The 22,103-nt window shown below is 40.9% G+C and overlaps 1 protein-coding gene across 3 annotated transcripts in view; it reads right to left on the reverse strand.

The window, feature by feature from the left end:
• Window positions 1–21,290, reverse strand: part of DNAJC13 (DnaJ heat shock protein family (Hsp40) member C13) — a 97,166-nt gene extending 75,876 nt beyond the window's left edge. For 2 of the 3 annotated variants that reach the window (XM_074988279.1, XM_074988277.1), the window contains exons 1-8: window positions 21,078–21,290; window positions 18,048–18,128; window positions 6,210–6,285; window positions 5,231–5,380; window positions 4,537–4,578; window positions 1,626–1,826; window positions 482–688; window positions 298–393 (exon numbers count right to left, since the gene is read on the reverse strand). In XM_074988279.1, coding sequence (XP_074844380.1) covers window positions 298–393; window positions 482–688; window positions 1,626–1,826; window positions 4,537–4,578; window positions 5,231–5,380; window positions 6,210–6,285; window positions 18,048–18,115 — 840 coding nt within the window. In that variant the 5' untranslated portion in view covers window positions 18,116–18,128; window positions 21,078–21,290. The remainder of the gene's footprint in view (window positions 1–297; window positions 394–481; window positions 689–1,625; window positions 1,827–4,536; window positions 4,579–5,230; window positions 5,381–6,209; window positions 6,286–18,047; window positions 18,129–21,077) is intronic. The other variant, XM_074988278.1, reaches the window with a different exon arrangement.
• Between the last annotated feature and the right edge of the window lie 813 nt (window positions 21,291–22,103).

A 22,103-nucleotide genomic window follows, 5' to 3' on the forward strand; every position in this document is an offset into this window, starting at 1 on the left:
GGGAAAAAAAAAAAAAGGTGGGGGGGTCATGTGGTAAGGGATCATCTCACCTTATACAAAGTATTTAATGCAATTCCCATGTATTCAGGAGGCAGACTGTTGTACTAATGCTCAAAAGTTGTAACAGCTAGTTCCAATTTGTGTACCCAAGCTTTAAAGAAAAACTGCAAGTGTAATCAGAATGTCCAAGAACGTGTCTTATTCTGACAAAATGAACACAGTAAATGGGATGAGTGAACTAGTTTTGCATTTGAAATAGTCAAATTTGTTCATTTTAAAAACATGATAGTCACCTACCTCTCCTAGCGGTTTCAATGTCACAATATTATAAGTGGCAGGATCCCGCTCTACTAAGCAAGTTTCCGTAAGGGCTAATACTCTTTTCACAGGTTCCTAAAAGGCAGAACATGTTAGAAAAGGGGACTTTTGCCACCTGATAAATACAAACAAATAAGACGTAGTTTAAGTTTGTATAGCTTACCAAATGCCTAGGTGTTATTTTTTGAACAACAAACTCTGCTAAAGATGTGATAGAGTCATCATTGCTGTATTTCCCAAAGCGAAGGCTCAAGTATTGCTCAAATTCTAAAGGTTCTTTCCTTATTCGGAGGGAGATCCCTATATAGTTGCCAGCATGTTCTATTGCACTTTTGATAATTTCTTCCCTTTGCTCAGATGCAAACATGTGCTGAAAATTTTAGGAAGAGATGAGATATTTAGGTAAGCCCCACACATACACAAAGAACAGATCAGTTGTAATCAGCTCAGTCTTAATTCTTCATCATAAAAAAGTGACTTCTTTATACTGTACACCAGTCTGATTTTTGTAACAGTATCATTTACTAGTGTTAACTTAGATATTTCTCCAGAGCAGTTTGTAACTTTATTTTTATATCCATTTTTATTAGACATTTTCCTAAAATAACCAGAAATAAAATTATACAGAAGTTAAAACAATGGCATTGTTAGTTAAGTGCTTTGTAAGAAATAAGCTACATACTTTAGATAATGTAACTCATGCCTCTAATAAATAGAAAATTAAAACATTTAGTTGTGGTAGCACTGAGGCAGAAATACATAAGTTTAAGGTAAATTCCTACTATACAGCTATCTTGTTTTGCTGCAGGCCATTCAGTAGCCTGTGTTGTAGGTTTAGGATTTTCATCTTAACTCTGCATGCCTGGGAAGGTTCCTGCCTTCCTCATTTTAACTTGTTCCAAATCATGGTTATACCAGCCAGTCTGCTGTCAATACCTGAAAAGGTTTCCCAGGAGAGTTCTGTACTGAAGATTTTATTGGACCAGCCTCTGTTGGTAAAAGCAGCTTTCAAATTCTATGGAGATTAAAAGCTTGCCTCTTTTCACCAGCAGAAGTTAGCCCAAAAAAAAAAAAAAAAAAAAAAAAAAAAAAAAAAAAAAAAAACCACACACACTTTCAGCCACGTTGTCCCCAGGATATAGTTACCGATGTTAAATGTTGTATAATTGGCCCTGAACTTATTAGGCTACACAATCTAAATCATTTACTATGATGGTAATTATGTAAGTTTATAGGCAGAAGACTAAGACATCTTCTGTTTATGTAAGCCTTTGTGACTAACAATATTTTATGCATTTACCACTCACCAATCTACTAAATCCTCCATAAAGTATAGCAAAGCCTCCCTGATAATCACAGAGATCAACAAAGCCTTCAATATTTCTGTAGTCATAGGAACACAGAACTTTATTATTTGCAGGATTAATCTGATCAAACCCCCCAGGCGTCACTTCCAGAATCACAGGTTTTCTCGTGTCACTCCAGTGATGCTTAAAGCAGTTGTATCTCTATGAGAGAGAAAACTGTTAAGTTCAGAGACAACAAAAGATATTTCTTCATCTCCTAAAGACCACACACACACACACCCCTAACTCGTAATGGCTAATGGTTGTAACCTCTGTCATGACATTTGGAAATTGCATATATATTTTGGCAGGTTTCTTTTACTTCTTCTCCCAGTTAAGTGCTTCTCAGAAGTTCTTCCACTGAAGTCAACACCATTTGCTTCATGGTGCTGATTTACACTGTGATGTGAGCCCAGTCCTAAGATTCTCACCCACACTGAAATTGGGCTAATCCAGTCCTCAGACCCAGGATCCCAGAATCCTGCCAAATAGGAGAAACAAGGTCGAGTCCAGCTGGAAGAGACCTCTAGCTCTACTGCTCTGCAGTGTACCGACAACCTCACTTGACTCAGGCCCTGGGACTCATCCTGAAGTATCCCACAATTCTAAAGGTTTTCTTTAGTCCTCTCTATCCTAACAGTCTGTACTCAGAGAGCCTCCTGGGTTTGCATTGGCTTTTGGTGATTTGTTCAAATGACTTCCAAAGTTCTCTCAGTCATAAGGCTAAAAGGCCTCATTTTGTGGAGGTCTCTAAGGACTGAGATATTGTTACACTGACCTTGGTCTGCATGCTGTACCTCTAAGTTACAGCATGGGTTAGAAGAGCTAATTGGGTTTAAATTACCATTACACAATCACGCAGGGCTGTCTTTAAGGCATTATGGGGCTCTGCACAGTATTGTTAAAATGGTGCCCCAAGCCCAATGGCAGCAGAGTTTGGGAGGGGAACTGGGAATGATTGGGAGAGATGTGGTTTTGTAATCTTCCGCAACACATTAATGAAATATTTTCAAAACAAATTTTAGAACAGTGGTGGGGAACCTATGGCCCAAACCAGGCTACGAGGCTCAGGGTTTCCCCACCCCCTCCCCAGGGAGTCCCAAGCCTCACAGCCCTGATCCAGGCAAGTCAGGACCCAAACCTACTGGTGGGCTCTACCTAGCAAGAGAAGGAAGTGGTTCCTGCAAGCTGCAGGGAAGAACTCCCCACTGGCACCCCTCCCCCTACCCCACATCACTCCCATTGGCTGAATCACAGGAGCAGCAGAAGGCACTTCCCTGCCATGTGCACAGTCACATGTGCTTCACAGAGCTGCACCAGACAGGGTCCCCAATCTCTGCCTGCTCCCATCCAGACACTGTACCCTCACTCCCAGCCCATACCTGTACCCTACCTCCTGCTTAGACCCTGCCACCCCCCATCCCACTCCTGCACCCTACCTGCTGTCTATATGTCTAGTCCTCACACCAGCCCATTCCCCAGCAGCCCCTTGCGCACCAAGCCCCTCATTTCTGGGCCCTCCTCAGAGTCCAGGGGGCCCTTACAAAACCTATTATATCTGGTCTCCTTAGGCTTTGTGCTGGAGATTGAATGTAGAGAGGTGAATTTTTTGTTTCCACTTCTCAACTGAGGGTCACATCTGCTTCTTATTGTATGGCTCCCAGCTGATTTTTCTGTGAGTTAGTGGCTCCCAAGTTTAACAAAACATTCCCACCCCTGCTTTAAACTAACGTCTTGTAGACTAACACAGCAAGTCAGAAGCTGACAGAGCAGGCCCATGCCTGTTAAATGGATTCGCTACCACTTGAATGGCTGTTTCATAGTTTCTGCTGCTAATAGCTTTGGCAGAGCTTCTCTCTGTTAAAGAGATCATCTGCACAGGAAGCAGATACAGATAGAAAGAGGAAGATGGATAGACTTTAGGACCCAGTGAGGCCCCACACAGCTGCATAGTCTACATATGGGTAAGGATGGCTCTGATATCATGGGTCACTTAATTCAAATACCACAAACCCTGGGCTTACACTACAGCACACACCTACCCTCAGATAGGGAATCACCAACACTTTTCAAATAATTAGAATTGATTGTTCTAAAATAGTGCTAGAGAATACTTCACTAAAGTATCCCTTCAAAAAACCTACATGGCATAGCCCTAGAATTGTAATAGATTTCTAGACACTCAAAAGGATAAGAGAACCAAAACCATCAAGACGCATTCAAGGAAATCAGTGGATATGACACTAGTGTCAAAGCATGGGTATTAAATGCATACATTCCATAAGATAATGGATTCAGTAGCCATTTTCTAGTAAGCATCCCACAAGTCTGTTTGAAAAGATACTCTTGCAAGTTTTTCCTCCCCCCCCCCCCCCCCCCCCCAAGTCCCCCAGTGCACCAAGAATTCCCTCCTGCACTCCAGTAGCTGGAAATGAGGTAGAAGTGCTGTTACACATTTACTTCAAGTCTTTGCTGAACAGTTCTGATAACTTCACTTTGAAAGGAGACTGAATATTTTTTAAAAATGCATCCCCCGACTTCTACAGTTTGTCCACTGTGGTTATGCCACTTAAGTATAACTTGGTAGCAACCCGTAAGTTTCCAGGGAAACAATTTTCCAATTTGTTTCCACAGTTTCCCTTACATGTTCTCTTTGCTCTCTCAGGAGAGTTCTGACATTGTTTATTCCACATTAAAAAAAATTTGCAAAACCACAAAGTTAGTGGGACATTCAGATTAAGGTATAACATGTATTCACAACTATTTAAACTCTAAAAGGACATCAACTAGAAATTCAAGTCTGTTTATACAGTATTTGTAAATATTAAATGACTTGATTTTGTGGTCCAGCGGAGACGGGCCAGATACTTGCCCTTCCTGTGATTTTTCCTTCCGAAAAGTCTGTTCTGAATCTCTGTTAAAAAAAAAAAAAAAAAATCAAGTTGCTGTGATTTCTGTAAAAAACAAACAGTTTATTGTTTTAGTTATTCTCAGTGACTGACTTGACTGTTTGGGATAGTCTAAAACTTGACAAAGATTTAAAAATTTGCATGTTTAAAAAGTATCCCTTCAGCTTTATACATCATACACTCAACAGTAGTGAATGCAGTGAAACTGACTCACGAGCTGCAAATAGCACTTTTAATGTCTCCCCTGCAGTGCTTCACAGAACACAGTATCAAAACATTAGTGTGAATTAACCAATCCAAATGCTTTTAGTATATAATTAATGCACCTTGCTAACTTAACCAATTAAGTTACTTATTTGCTGCAAGAATACAAGATACACAACTGTAGTATTGAGTAAACTAAACAAAAAATTCACACTACTGTGGCTCTAGATGTTGATTACTAACATAGTTCTAAAACCACAGAAGTTTTAGTATCAGTTTAAGGTTGAATAAATTGGAGACATATACAGTGACTACCATAAGTCACATTTACAAATATTTTACTGCATAAGCACAATAGCTTTCCTTCTCATCACAAAATATGGAGTCATTATGACAGCGTAAACACAGTACTGAATCTCAACTAGTTATTTGGCTCTTCAACTAATTTCTTACCAGTGCTTCTGTAAGGAGTTCTGTTCTATGCTCTGTAGAAAATTTAAGAGTTTCAGACTTCTTTCCACTTCCCTTACGAAAGGTGAGACTGAATTCTGTTCCTTGCCCCTTTCCAACAGGACTGATGCTACAAATATCTCCATAAGGCCACTAAGGTGAATAAATTAAAAAGGTAATGAAATTAGTTTCTATGAACATAAGAAATAAAATCTTAATGTAGTGAGAGGGGCATTTAAGTCACATTTGTACTTTTGGTCTCTTTATAAGACAGTCAATTGTTATTGAACAATTACAAAGTCCAGTAGTTTGCGAATTAAAAAAGGTATTCAGTTATTAAATACGGGAATTAAACAAAAATAAACGTAAAACAGATGTTTAACTATTGAAGTTGCATAAGAAAGCTCAGTGCAATGCACTCACTCTGCTAAAAAAGTGACAGTTAGGAATTGAAAAGCTAAAGAAAAAAAGTTGACATTATGATTAATGAGAAAGCATGCTGATCCAAGCAAAGAAGGTGGGGTAAACATATTGCCTTTTAGATCTCTGCTCTGCAAGGATTCCCATTGGGGACACTGTCAACTAGTCCCAAGACATTTTTTTGGCATGGGGGATGGATACATACAAGAAGAGAAGTTGAAAGACTTACTGTAACTATTTTAGTTCTATTGTGTAACAGAATCAAGGCAGTTATACAAGTTTCAAGAGCCACCAAATCATAGTTCAACTATTAGCCATTGCATTAGCTACTTTTCTTTAGCTAAAAAACAGAAATTGACTATATGAACCAAGTCACCACAGCACTTAATCATGATATTAAAGCAACTGACACTCGACTATACTGGGTATTACCAGACAGAATCCTCTGTAAAACTGCTGATCACACTCAACATTAAGAGGGACAAAAAAAGTGGTAACATGAACTCATTACATTAGGATATGTCAATGTATCCAAAAAGGTTACTACCGTATTTATCATTACCTGATTTGTAACTTCTAGAGTGTGTGGATTATACGTAGTGATAGCATGGGTTCCGATCGAAAAGACTCTTTTATACCTAAGGGAAGCCAAAACAAAGTTTAAAAATGAATTCCATCCCCCACCCCCCCTTGAGATTTAGGGAAAAGGTAGCATGTCATATATTCTACTATAAATACTCAATTACTTATTAGGAGAGAACCAACAAATACTTAATTGAAGTCCCTAACCATTAAAATGAGAATGGACAGGCTTAGTGATCTAATTTTTTTTTAAATATTAAGGATTACATTTGCTGGAGTACTGTTTTATCCCTCATTGTGTGCCTCCCCCGCCCCCACCCAATGTAGCTAATGAATAGAATAGAAAGGAAAGGTTAGGAATATTTCAAGTGTCATAGCAGTCTCTCCCTTCCTTACAAGGGCATAGAGTTAGGCCTAAAAAAACTTAAACATGCATTAGCATATTAGGGTAACCAGAAGTATAGTATACCACTGGAAACACATGCAATGGATATTTGCACCAACATGACTATAGAAAAGAGATAACTGATATTTACAACTTCATTATAGCATAAGTGGAGACAATTCTGCATAGAGAACAGCTTCCAAATCAAACTAATTACCTGAACACTTTTGTCTAAGGACCTATATTGACCAAATTCAGCCAAAGACTGTACAAAAGCTGCACCTGAAGTTGTTTGTGTGGCTCAAAGAGAAGCCAGCTGGTACAAACTACCAACTGCTAGTGAGCACCAAGTACTTGAGTATATAAAACCTGTACAATTATTCAAAAAACACCTCTAACTTCAAGATCAACTTGCTTGCCTATCTGTTAAAATGCTGATTAACACACACAAGAACCAGAAATTTGGAATTAGAGTTCTAGACACCACAGTTTCCCTGCCATTATATAATTTAACAGTATTAGTAATTAGAGTAGCTACATTTCACATATAGACTTCACACCAAGACATTCACATTCTTCAGCATGTTTAACCCAACATGGCTGCAAGTAGTATAGTAAGAGTGCATCTCATGGCTGAGTGAGCGATGAGCAAGGTAGGTATGGTGGGATTTCTCTCCGAATCATGATGGAATGGTAAACAGAAGATTGCTTTTTAACTGTGAAAACAAGGAGGAAGTGACTAGACAAGTGAACTGGAAGAAGGTCTCATTAAAGATTTTCTTTTCCTCCACATAAAGTGTGATGCCAGGATCTTTAGTTCCTAGTTAAGTAGTGCTGTGCCTAGAAGCATGAGGTTTCTGGTGGACAGAAAGTTAAGTAATCAAATGAAACACTTATTCTCCAGAAAGCATTTTCAATTAGTACTTTGCACAGAAGTCAGTTTCAGATTTCACAAGGTGAAAAGTCAGTTGTGTAAGCAGTAAGGGTATGTCAGCAGTTTTATTATCTGAAAGATGTTCCCTCAATCTGTTATAAATATCTTCAGAACCAGCCAACTCCAGAAAAAGAAACTGAGTTACTTTTATTCAAAGGTGTTATTTCAAATATTGCCTAATGTTTAATCATGTTAGAAATTATACTCTTTCCAGAAGACAAATGTTACAAGTTACTTTTAATTACATTTGTTTTGCTATTGTCAGCTACACCATTATATTCAGTGAAAGACTGTTTGAAAACAAAATCAAATATGTTTTATCTGAGGAAAGATTTACACCTTTCCCATTTGCTCACAGCTTTACAAAGACTAAAATGCCAGTTTTGAAAGTGTGCATAAATTGTAGCATGCAACATAACATTTAGAAGCTAGAATCTGAGTGGTGGGAGGAAAGGGGGAAAGATCAAGGAACTTGATTAACTATGAACAAGTTAAACGAACGTCTGAAGTGTTTACTAAGCTCAATTAAACTTTTAACAATACAAATTGTATTCAAAGTTTTTTTAGTCCGAGTTGTCAGCTGTTTCTATACTTGAATCTTAGTTTTATATTGAAACAGACGGTTTAGCCCATAAACCTTTTATCCATTGATGCAAACTCTTATGGTATCTATTCTATCCTTATAAGAACAAAAAAGCAGTCCAGTAGCACTTTAAAAACCCAAACAAAATAATTAGGTGAGCTTTCGTGGGTCAGACCCACTTGTTCAGATCATAGCCATACCAGAACACTCAATATTTAAGGCACAGAACTAAAAACAGCAATCAAGGTAGACAAACCAGAAAAAAATTGAGGTGAGCAAATCAGAGATTAGAGGGGCAAAGTGGGGGAGGGAAGAGAACCCAAGAATTAAGCCAATTATGCAAACGAGCCCCTATAGTGACCCGGAAAATTCCAGTCTCAGTTCAAACCACATGTTAATGTGTCAAATTTGACTATAAGAGAGTTCATCAGCCTCTCTTTGAAAGGAGTTAATGGGCCCAAAACAGACAAAAGTGCTTCTGATCCACAAAACCTGTTAGCCAGCATTTTAATGGAGTGAACCATTCTGTTAATGACTTACGAGTTTGCCTGTTACTGAAGAAGAATTTTCACAAAACACTCTTGAAAGAGAGGCTGCTGAACTCAAATTTGACATATTAACACATGGTTTGAACAGAGATTGGAATTTTCTGGGTCACTATAGGGGCTCGTTTGCATACTTGGCTTAATCTAGTTCTTGGCTTCTTCCCTGACCTTTTGCCCCTCTGATTTGTCCATTTCGATTACCGTTTTTTGTTCTGTGCCTTAAATATTGAGTCTGTTCTGGTATGGCTATGGTCTGAAGAAGTGGGTCTGTCCCATGGAAGCTTGCCTAATTGTTAGTCTTCAAAGTGCTACATGACTGCTTTTTTAGATAGTAACTAGACTAGCACAGCTTTCTCTCTATTACTATCCTTATGATGATGCTGTCAAGATGACTTCTTTTCTACTATACTCTGCTCAGTTCTGTTAGCAGTCAGGATGCCGAAACAAAGAATTCTGCTTTACATTGAAGAATTTGATAAAATTTATTGTCATTACACACAGTGGTGAACAAAACTAATGCACATGTACCTCACCTTTCAAGCATGTTTTATGGGCATTGAAATCATAGAATACTATATGACTGGAAGGGATCTTGAAAGGTCATCGAGTCCAGCCCCTTGCCTTCATGGCAGGATCAAGTACTGTCTAGACAATCCCTGATAGACATCTAACCTGTTCTTAAATATCTCCAGAAATGGAGATTCCACAACCTCCCAAGGCAATTTATACCAGTGTTTGAACACCCTGACAGTTAAGACACTTTTTCCTAATATCCAACCTAAGCCTCCCTTGCTGCAGTTTAAGCCCATTGCTTCTTGTTCTATCCTCAGAGGCCAAGTACAAGTTCTCCATCCTCCTTATGGCACCTTTTAGATACCTGAAAACTATCATCATGTCATTTCCCCCCGCCCCCGCCCCAGTCTTCTCTTTTCCAAACTAAAGAAGCCCAATTTTTTCAGCCTTCCTACATAGGTCATGTTCTCTAGACCTTTGATCATTCTTGTTGCTCTTTTCTGGACCCTCACTGAGACCTAACCAGCAGAGTAGAGCAGAAGGACTTTTCATGTCTTGCTCACAACACACCTGTTAATGCATCCCAGAATCACGTTTGCTTCTTTTGCAACAGCATCACACTGTTGACTCATATTTAGCTTGTGGTCCCTAATAACCCCTACATCCCTTGCTGCCATACTCTTTCCTAGATAGTCACTTCCCATTCTGCATGTGTGAAACTGATTGTTCCTTCCTAAGCGGAGCACTTTGCGCTTGTCTTTATTAAACTTCATCCTGTTTACCTCAGATCATGGTGTCAAAACTTTCATAACATGTACCTCATCATATGTATCAGGACTGCATGAGCCCCCTCTACAATCAAGCTTCCATACATCACAGAAGAGTCTGAGGCTCTGTTTTGGTTTCTTGGGAAAGAGAGGGCCTGCTAGTCAAGTGATTTGTTTCTCATCTGCTTATGGAAAAGCATTTAAACTGTTTTATTTACAGTTCAGCTGCTTTTACAAAACTTCAATCCTTTGGTTTGCTATGAACACAGAATCCAAATTTAATAGAACTTCTAAACAGATGGTAGTATCACCACCAAAAGTAATTAACTGTCAGTTACACTAAACAGTAGGCCGCAACAGATGGTAAAGAAAGTAAACTAGGCCTCAGAACACGTCAGTTGTTTTAGTAGGAGAAAAACTAAATAGCTGGTGGTAGATGAATACCTTAACTATAATCCTTCTAAACAAAACTAAGATTGTTCTATGCAAGCTAGGTATTTTTGAAAAAAAGAGAGCTCAGTTATGTGCAGAACACTTGCGTATATTACAAAGTTTTGCCAGCACTGCTATGTTGGCTAGGAGCATGAAAACAAACACACTCCCACATGAATATGCCAGCAAAAATTCCTTTTGTAGATATGCTGAATTTAGACTATTCTGTCTGTTTAGCTAGCATGGCTGGTCAAAGAACTTCACCCATCAATTTACAAAGCAGAGCACACAACACCTGCTCACTCAGTTTTGTTTTTTTTTTTAAAAAACCTTAGGAAGCTGGTGAAGAGGACTGTGTATTTCAGGAGGGCTTGTGTTTCCATTTCCTCTCCCCACCCCTTCCTCATGTTGCACAGAGCTTAAAGTGATATAGTTGTAAAGTTCAGGTCTATTCTTTCATGCAAGCAGTTAAACACAGTTAATCTTGACTACCACATTGCAACTTATTCGACATGTGCCCAGAGGTGGGTGTAGATGTGTTTTATCATTTAAATATAAAAATTACAGGATACATAGGTACATCACAGCTTCTTTAAATTCCAGTCCCCCCCCGCCCCCCGGAAGAGTGTGTTCAAACTTGAATCCCAGTAGTTTTCTACTATCAGGGGTGCAAGACACTTTTAGCAAAGCTATCCAAAAGTCTTCACTGAACTCCAGCAGAACTACCTGGAGCACAGCCTCTTCTAAACTGCCATGGTCCTATCCCATCCCTTCATTCAGGAAACTGAAACTCTATTTATCCCAGAAATTCAGGTGTCATATTTCTACTGCTTACACATCTGCATGCACAGTTTAAGAGGTTGATGCATACTTGTGATAAATGTGAAAAGTTAACTTTTGTTAAATCATCTAGTACAGAACTGCTCTGTAGCATAAACTCCAGTACTGATGAGTGCCAGCATTTTGGTTCAGATACATCCTATAAAAAAGGATTAGGAAAAACTGCTACATGAAAACAGCTTTATAGAAAAAGTTTTAATCCTGCTGCACCAATCTTCACACTAATGTGAAGTGAACAACCCACCTTACATTTTTAAAAGCCACCACTGTCAGAATGGCTTCAACTGACCCATCGCTGGTCAGTCCACGGTTACTCTCTAAAGTTTGAAATACCTGTGACAGAGGATCAAGAATTTTCAGTTTATCCTTTGAACATTTGGTTTTCTGCTAAGAAAAACAATTGACCTCTCTTTGGACACACCAATCCAGACTTTTACCTCTGGAAATTTCCCCAGATCAATGTGCGTCTGGCCTTGCATGGCAAAATCATTAGCCATCCAGAGTGCCCTTTCAAGTATGTTACACAACCCATACACAAAAACTTAAAAAAGGCTTCCAAACAGAAGGTCAACCAGGTCTAAGTAGGTATAATTTTCCCTTTAACATCAATGGAAAGCCACCCAACTTGGCACAGATGTTTTAGGAATCCACTGTCACATTCAAAATTGTCCTGCCTATGAAGTTTTATAAGATATGCTCTAGACAGATTGTAAACTATTTGTAGACAGAGACAAATTAGGAAGAGTCAGTAATTATCACGAAACATTGACAAGTCAAAAAGATGTGCTACAATAGTAGTATTCAAACCAAGATGAGCATCACTCAGTTTTAGAAAAACACTGCCGTTAGTAACAGTTTAAAGATAACTTGGGATTAGCATAGATTCAGCAACTCACTTGAGTAGGTTTTAATTTAATTGAGGCATGTGTACTATTTCTCACACATGTATACCCAGCAAAGCTTTTACTAAGAGCACTGAAGTTGCAAACACTAGAGTTGGAAAGAGTCAGAACAAAGGTTTCCTTTGCAGCCTTAATGCAGTCCCTATACACACACACCCCCCCCACATAAATACAGTCTACTTACATCACATTCTATTTTCCTAATATTTAAGTGGTTGACTTTGCAACCCTGCTCTCTCATGTGTAGGTTTTTTTTTTTTTAAACTTTAATTTGCTGAGTTGATAAACATTACATCCATCCTCAGCTTGGGTCACCATCAGCAATAGTGCCTTTAGCAAAGACCTGCACCACTTGAGTCAGACTACCATGCAGCAGTAGTTTTTTCCCTCTGACTAATTAAACAGTCATGCTCTCAAATAGCTATGAAGCACCCGAGCAATCAATAGAAGTACTTAGACTCAGTGGGACTAGGTTCAGTTTCTCTGAGAAGGCAAGTTCTACAGTGGTTATAGATCCTTCTGTGCTGTACCTCCCCCCCTGCCATCCTCCCAATGCTAACCCATGCCCAGTGTCCAAAATGCCCCACCTTCTACCATGCACCCACAAAATACACCCAGACCCTCTACTCTCTGGCTCCTGCAATACCCCTAACTCAGCCCAAATTCTTCACTCTGCATTCAAGTCAGGTGGCTCTTCCTTTTCTGTATTGCCTGGAAATCAGCAGGCAAGCACTCAACACAAGGGAGCGATTCCTTCATCTCAGTTCCAATGCATGGTACCTCAGCAGCCCTTTGCAGTGATTGGAGCAATCAGAGAAAAGCCTGTTCAGCCCTGAGATGGAGGATCCTCAGAGCAGGCAGAATCTTTCAGACTTCAGCTACTAAACTTTTACAAGTGTGCTGAGCATGTGCACATTTATTCAGATGCTCATGACTTGGCCAGATGTGGGTGATTTTTCAGAGGCACATCAAAAGGCATCTTTGGCATGAGTGCACCCCACCCCCACCCCCACCCCCACCCCCCGCCTTGCCAAACTTCAAACTCCTGCTCCACAGCATGACAGTAATAGGGCTTTCCTCACTGAAGCAGCTGGGAAAAAAGTTTTAATGAGCAAGACAACATATTGGAATTTTCTGGTTCTTTAACCCTGCTGAAACATTTTTTGCTAAATCTCAGCTTGGTGCATACACCAACCATAAAAAAAATTTCATCTCTGCTCTTAAAACTTTGTCAAAGCTACAAATAATTGAAAGCCAAATATTATGGCAGCACAAATAGATTTTTCTAAATTAAGTGGTACGACTTGAAATGGCGTTGAGCACTGCAATTCTCATCTGTGTCATATCAACTCATACAGAGCTACAGATGTTCAGCACCTTTTGAAAAGGCATCAGGCAAAGACAAATTTAATATCCTTGTCCACACAAGACAATGCAACCATTTAGTGGCTATTGCAACAACAAAATGTATACCCACTCAATTACACAGATTTGTTTTAATGGTGTTTTAATTAAACTCAGCATTGTGTTTTTGTTCTTATTACCCTGAGGCAACACGTCCTTTTAAAATGATTTTAATTCAAATTTACCTCTTCGCAATCAGGATTTCAGAGATAAGCCACCACTGTGAAGAAGTATGCGCCAGATCCTTGTCTTTGCATCAAGGCAGTAATAATGTGGCCTTGAGCACACTGGGTGGAACTTTGAGGTCTTAGAGTTTTATTGTTAGACATAGAACTGTCAGATATTGAAGAGTTTTATTTCAAGATTTGCCTGTCATGCCTTCAGTTGGCTGCTTCCAAGCTCAAAATAAGGCTATTTCAGATCAAACAGCAGAGAGTCATTTTTGTTCCAGTGCTCCTACTCTTTGCTGAGGAGTTAGCTGACACTGTTACTGAATCCTTGAGTAGTACCAAAAGCTAATCAGGTTTCAGTTCGTTGTTTGAGCATCCGTCCACAGGCTAAACCCCACGTGTATCCCAAGAAGGAGAAATGTGCTATACTCCAAGACTTCAGAAAGTAGCAGCATGAAAATAATGTTAGCCTACAGTTCTACAGTGAATGATGCCATGGTTTAAGAGTTGGGTGCTGGATCAATTCAACAGTTCCTAGAGACAGACACTAGGAGAATGCGACACTATGAAAGTCAAACTATGTAGGAAGATTTGCTGCCGGTAAAAAATGCTGGTTAGCAGAGCACACAGTGTTGTTCCCATTCTGCTAAGTTTAAAATTTAAAGTTCATAACACAAGGATACCGATAGGGCTATGAATAAAAAAAGCTACAATAATTTTCAAGTTTTTCCCTACACTGCAAGTTGGGAGGATGCTGATGGGGCGCTGCCTTGAGTGTGCAGCACCTCATTGGCGTGGTGGTGGCTGCGCGGGGTTTGGGGGTGCCGCCTTTGGGTTGCACGTCGTCTTTTGAATGGACCCCTTGGACTTTGAAGGCCTTTTCTTCCTATTTGGTTTTAGGAGTGGGGGCTTTTGGGGTCGGGGGGTCCTTTTGAAGGGCCCTCGTCTACATGCATGACACGATTCAGGGGCGGCGCTTTCGAGTCACACGTGGCCATCATTGTGCTGATGATGGAGTGCTGCATGTTTATGGCGGTGCTCCATTTGTGTGTCTTCCCAACTCGCTCATTAGCATCTTCCCAACTTACTCCCCGAGAGGAAGGGGATATGTAGACATAGGCGATGTGTTTTGAGGTGGGAGGGGACTGATGTGTTTTCACACAAACCTCATGACACACGCAGTTGTTGCTGGTGTCACAGTGTGCTGCATACACACTTATATTAGTGAGAGAGCCATATTAGTGTGTAGTCTATCCCAAAAAGCAGTGAAGTCATGAGAGCAGGGGGCTGGGCTCGATGACCTCTGAAGGTCCCTTCCAGTCCTAGAATTCTATGATTCAACTGAATGCTCTAGAAGAATTACTCCAATTCAGGTTTGGATTGAATTTTGAAACAAACACTTGCCAGAGGCTTAACATTGCCTTTTCTTTGGGCCACCACTGAAGTAATGCTTCTGGATGCCACAGTTTCCTCAGAAAATATACAGCCACCATATGCTCAATACGAGTATCAGCTTGGCATATGGTCTTATGGCATTTTTAGAATACACTTAAGAAGCTTTAGCTCAAAAGTATATGGTTTTTAGGTTGCAATACCACAAAGCTAGCACTTATAAAGGAGTCCTTCTGTAGCATTAGTCCTAAGCAGCACACTTAAGTGGATAATTTGCTTTTTAAAAAAAAACAGCTAAAGCAACTCATATGCCAAATACTGAATCAAAGTATCAGAGGGGCTACCGAGCTAGTCTGTACCTTAAAAAAAAAAATACCCACTACCAAGAAGTCGTGCGACACCTTATAGGCTAAACTGATATTTTGGAACATAAGCTTTCGTGGGCAAAGACAGGCTTTGTCAGATACATGAGTGGGGGTTCTAGAGGAAGGTCTAAATTTATAGGCTTGTGAAAAGGAGGGAGAGTCCCAGTCAAGAAGAAGGCCAGAGTTGACAAGGTCAGTTCAGTCAGAGAGGATGTGGCCCATTATCAGTCACTAATGTGGAGGTGTGAACAGAGAGGAGAAACTGCTTTTGTAATTGGCCAGCCACCCCTAGTCTGTTCAGTTCTTGGCTGAAGGTGTCAAATTTGCAAATAAATTGCAGCTCAGCAGTTTCTTTGCAACAAAAAAGAGACTTCAAAACCAGACTCCAGATAGCATCTGGAGAAAAGTGAGCCTGTGCTCATGAAAGCTCATGCTCAAAACTTGTCTGTTCGTCTATAAGGTGCCACAGGACCCTTCATTGCTGTTACAGATCCAGACTAACACAGCTACCCCTCTGATACTAGACTCCAGATAGCTACTTTTAAATCTGTTACTGAGTGTCCAGGAAGACTGAAGTGTTCTGCTTTTTTTGTGTTACTATTCCTGATATGATTTGTGTCCATTTCTTCTTTTATGTAGAGACTGTCAAGTCTGGCTAATGTCTATTGTGTACGGGGCTTCAGAAACAGACTCTAAAGCATGGGTGTCCAACCTTTTGGCTTGCCTGGGCCGCACTGAGTGAAGACGAATTGTCTTGGGCCGCACATAAAATATAATATAGTTAATGTATATCAATCACATAACGTTAAAAGTTTACGATCTTGTGGGGCTGCATTACTAGCTGTCCAGAGCCACATGCGGCCTGTGGGTTGGACACGCCTGCTCTAAAGAGAAACTGCTGAGCTGCAATTCATTTGCAAATTTGATATCAACCAAGGATTGAACAGAGACTGGGAGTGGCTGGCCAATTACAAAAGCAGTTTCTTCTCTTGGTGTTCACACCTCCACATTAGCTACTGATAATGGGCCACATCTTCCCTGACTGATATGACCTTGTCAACTCCCGCCCTCCTCTTGACTGGGACTCCCTTTTCATGAGCCTATAAATTTAGACCCTCCTCTGGAACCCCTACTCATGCATCTGAAAAAGCGTGCCTCTGCCCATGAAAGCTTATGTTCCAAAATATCTGTTAGTCTGTAAGGTGCTACAGGACTTTTTTTTGAATCAAAGTCTTAAAGCCAGAATCAGTAAATGAAGTTAATGGACTATTGTATTTCCAATTGTGACTTGTTTACAAAACCTCAAATGCAATATTGTATTTTGCCTTAGTATCCAAACATTGTGTGACAGCACACAGAAATTATACATGGAAAACTTGTCATGTATATGCATGGCTCATGAATGTTAAGCTACGCATCCCCAAAGCCTTCTCTGCACTAGAGAATTTCTACAAAGATTTGCCATTATTGACAACACTGCTTTAGCTGCACCAGTGCCTGAAACATGAATATGCTGATCTCCAACTCTGGCAACCGTTTCTAAGACACACTTAAGCCAAGTACATTTAATTTATGATACTGAAGACAAGTGTTGGAGCAACATGTAAGGCTCCCACCTTCGATTTGTATCAGAAATAGTGGAACATTTTTTTACATTACCTAGTGAAAGATTTAAAGATCGCCTATAATATATCAGAACAGGTGTTTCCAAGCTCATCTTGGTAAGTAGTTTACCAGTAAACCATAAGAATAGTCCAAGAACAAGTGCAAACTAATGTGCTTGTCAAAGGGGAAATTAAAGACATTTACTCCAATGAAAAAGACCTTTCTAAATACTCAGGTAATGGAAACACAGTAAGCTGTGCTAGTCTATATACTATCAAAACAAAAGAAAGCAGTCAAGACTAACAAAACAGTTTATTTGGTGAGGTTTCAGGGACAGACCCACTTCTTCGGACCATAGCCATACCAGAACAGACTCAATATTTAAGGCACAGAGAACAAAACAGTAATCAAGGTGGACAAATCAGAAAAATTATGAAGGTCCACCTTGATTACTGTTTTTTGTTCTCTGTGCCTTAAATATGGAGTCTGTTCTGGTATGGCTATGGTCCGAAGAAGTGGGTCTGTCCCATGGAACCTCACCAAATAAACCATTTTGTTAGTCTTTAAAGTGCCACTTAACTGCTTTTTTTTTTTTTTTAATTCAGGTAATGGTTAGAGATGTAATTTAAAAAAAAAAACTCTGACTAGTCACTTCAATCTCTAACGCAACAGAAACCAAGACAATCAGATGGCAGAACCCTGAGGCATTCTCCTGAAAACTGGAAAACCTACAGCAGTGAGAAGAACTCGAACAGAAATGGATGAAGGCAGGCTGAGCAGATGGTTAAACAGCAGTTATTCTGGCTTCTGAAGAAGTTGTCAGAGCAGAGACTTTACAGTGACATGAGCCTTCAACTCCACAACATTTTTAAAGAGTTGAAAATGTACAATTAGAGATCAGGAACAGGATGGATATAGATATATTATTTGACATGATAGTATTTTGTATGGACATGAGAAAATAGATTTTAAACTACTTACTTTCCTCTCCATGAGTGTTTTGTTGTGTAGAAACAAGCAAGATCTTTATTTTCCCTAATTATATTCATTTTGTGCCCAGACCTGAAACAAGACAGATCGTGTTAGTACTTGTGATCTTAATTAAAACCAAATGCAACTAATGACCAATATGCACTAAAATACATGCACTACAAGGATCAACAAGGGGAACCACTCCTGTCAGGGACAGCGAAAGTTAGGCTGCCGCCCAAGACAGGAGCGGTTTCATAGCTCCTGTCAAGGCAGCAGCCCAACTCTGGGCTGCTGCCCCAGTGAGAGCAGGGAAACTGACCAGCACAGCAAGGCTGGTCAGTTTCCCCTCTCCTGTGAGCAGCAGACATCCCAGAACCAGGTTCTTGGCTACCCACCACTCACAGGGGACAGCAAACTGACCAGCACCGGTCAGTTTCCTGGCTCCCCTGAGTTATGGAAAATTTGACTTACACAGGGTTGAGCAAGAATGCAACCTCAGCATAAGTTGGGGATCTACTGTATCTGGAAAGAGAGAATCTTTTCTGTGAAAGCAGTTACAAGATGTTACACAAATCACAATTGGAAGGAAAGGTACTCTTGGATTAAACAAGGTCTCTGCATAATTGTGGTACACACTGGAAAAGTTTTAGGACCCTTCAATGAAAGAGAGGTCTTATATCATTACTAATTATGCAGAACCAAACTAGATGAGGAATTTGTGGCACTGACCTTAAGCACAAGTGACTCAGAAGCCTAACTTTTGAAAAAGTGACTGCAGCATTTGATTTATTGCAAGAACTAGGTACCTTTTGAAAATGCTACATCTTTACTTTTTGTGGCACTATACTTTCTTTAATGCATGCCTTGAGGAGCTAAACTGAACCACCATTATAATGAAACCTGATTTGCCTGAAGTTTTATACATGCATACCTTAGTGATAAGATTAAGTACTGCAGATAAGTCATTTTCTTGCTACTCTTAAGGCAATGTTTCAGAGAGCTAAGCATTTTCTATTCTATCCATTTGGATAGTATCAAGATATCAGCCTTTACATTTCCCTTCCCATACCTTGAAAATTTTCTTACGATCATTCAGTATTTTTGATCATTTAGCTTGTAAGCTCATCAGAGCCAGGGTAAGGCAAGGCAAAGTCTTATTTCTGTTAGTTACATGTTCATAGGTATGCACGTAAACTATAAACTATGTGTTGTTTATACTTATCTTTACCTTAGACAAAAAAAAAAACCACTTAAAATCAAGAGCGGAATCAAGTGTAAACAGTAGGAAGTATTTCAGTAAAGCTGAGATGCAAGTAATGCAGTATTATCAGCTCCACCAAATAGTATCCAACAGCTAGTAAGTACATATGCTGGAATAATACTTTCAGCAAGCTGTTGAACATGGATTTTATCAAAGTAGTTTCAATGTTAATCCAAATGTATAGTATTGATATCATAATTTAGCATTTGGACCCGTATAGCAAACACAGCTCAAGACTGAAGTTGGTGATCTAATCTGGGCTAAAACCCAACATAACACTGAAATAGTCTACATTTAAAAAAAAAAATTATTTTTAGAAATTGTCACTGGCACTACACTGCTACAAACTGAAGTAATGGTTAAATTGAAAGTGAGAGCAATAGCTCCTCACAGTCCCTCCAGTTGAAATTCACATAGATGAAACCAGAATCACTCATGCTCCTACCTCTTACACTTCATATTGAATATACATAATCCCCACCAGATTAACAAATTACCCAAATTTAAATATTTCTTAAAAAAAAAAAAAACTGATGCAGTGGCTCAAACAATACAATCCTGAAAAGGGTGAAAACAGGAAAAGACTTCCTAAGATAATCATTAACACCAGGAAAAGAGACTAAATGGTAAAAGGAGAAACATTTACTCAATTTTATCTTCTCAACCTTGCTAGCAAAAGTCTAACTTGTGTGCAAGAAAGTGGGGGAGGGGTGTAATAGCAAGGTATTTCAGATAAATTTTTGAGCAGTATTTGCATTTTCCTCAATGGTGGAGGATTTAATAGGTGTGCGTATATAGGAAGGTTTCAATTCTCATCTTTTTCCATCCCCTAAATCAAATCTTCCCCTGAAGTTGAGAGCAACAATTCTTAAGAGTAGATTCTCACTCTCCATCATCATCATCTGCAGCGCACAGCGGAAAAGCTTAACAAACTTAAGTCCCCTTTGGAGGCATATGACTTGGAACATTTATGGAGGAGAGGATCCACATGCATGAGGACTGAAGGGAAAATGCTTGTTTCCAGGCATATCAGATAATTAAGAGACCTCTCTAGCTCACTCTCCTCAAGCCTGCTACTGAAGCCTGAAGTCCAACTTCCTGTTGAGGGCACAGACTGCCCCACACACTCAAAAATAAGTGACCTACTCTCAAATTACTTCTACAGTGCACCTTCACACTGAAAGGTTTTGATCCTGAAATGGTGATAGAGGCAGAGGAGAAAGGTAAAAGCTAACACTGAGTGATTATTAGTTTCTCCTGAAAGTGATGCACATTTTGCCAAGCATCCACTAACTCCTCTCCTGGGGAATGAGGCTGATTGAGTCAGTAGGGGGAGGAGCAGATTTTGCCTCTGCTCATGTCTGGGGAAAGGAAAGTCATAAAGGAGTTTTTGGCAACAAGTGTCAGTCTCTTTCAGAAGGGCTGGGAGAGAGGATTTCACGGGGGTGCGAGTCTCCCCAGTGCCACCCTTCACCCAGGTGGATAGAAACTTCCCCCCGCCAATCACTGCATCCCAGTGACCAGGAAAAGTGCTGGGGAGGACCCCCACGTCCCCCGCCCCACCCCACCCCTTCCGGGCAGGGCAAACGATGCGGGGGGGTAGAAGTTGTACAACGGACCCCCGGGGCAGGAGGACGGTTGCCTGACATCAGAAAAGTGGGGTCGGGTTGGGGGTCGGAGTACCGCTAGCGAACGAAGCTCGGGGAGTTCACTCGAGCACGCCCCGAGCGAGCCAGGCGCGGGCTGGACACGCCGGAATCCCGGCCCGAGGGATTTACCTGGCCAGAGAGATGCGCTGCCTGGGCTCCCCCAGCCCCTGCTACCGCCCGGCCGCAGCCGGCACCGGAGAGAACCGCCACGGGCAGACCCGGAAACCGCTGCCAAGCGCAGCCGCCTTCCCGCCCAGGTCTCCAAGCAGTACCTGCAACTGCTGCACCCAACTCCCCTGAGCCCCTCAGAGACTGGCGCTGGAGGCCGCCATTTTCACTCCGGCAGCGAACCGCCCCCTTTGCGCAAGCCCCGGCGAGTCTCACACAGTCACGGGACCCGATCAGCTGACTCAGCCCGTCCCGTTCCCGGAGAGAAACTGCCCCCACCTTAGAACGGGACTTTGCGCGCATGCGCACGTCGGAGAGCGCCTGGCTCGGGCAGGGTACAGAGGGGTCGGGGGAGGGCGCAGTGAGTGGGCGGGGAAAGAGGGAGGAGGGTCGGATGAGTGGGCGGAGCGGAGACAGGAGAGGCGGGGAAAGGTCAGGGAGTGGGCGGGGTGTAGGGGGGAGTGGCTGGGGAGGTTACGGAAGTGGGCGGGGCAAAGAGGAGAGGGATGGGCGAGGGTCAGGGAGTGGAAATAGCACATAGAGGAGGGGTCTGGTCGGGGAACAGGATTGTACAAGGCCAGTAAAGGAGGATCTGGGAATTAGGGTGGACGGCGGGGGCCCCGGGTGTGTGTAAGGTGTGTTGGACCTGTAGAATCTGTTCATAGTTACACAGAAGCTGAAACTGTTGTTGCTAATTCTTATGATTGTATTACCAGTCTTGCAATATTAGATAATTTCCTCCAGCTCCTAAAGTCATGTGAATGCATCAGACTCTCATTCCCTAGTGATTATGGAGAAAAACATTAAACCATGAGCCTTAAGGGTGCAGAAGCCAGAAAACAACTAAGTAGATGTCCAAGTGCATCATTTGTTAGAGCTCCATGTATTTTAATCCACATATGTGATTTTTGGAAGTCTGGGTGCTGATGTATCGGGGTAGCTGTGCTAGTCTGTATCCGTAAAAACAAGAAGTCCTGTGGCACCTTA

The sequence above is a fragment of the Carettochelys insculpta genome, chromosome 2 (genome assembly GCF_033958435.1).
Source record: "Carettochelys insculpta isolate YL-2023 chromosome 2, ASM3395843v1, whole genome shotgun sequence".
NCBI lineage: Eukaryota > Metazoa > Chordata > Testudines > Carettochelyidae > Carettochelys > Carettochelys insculpta.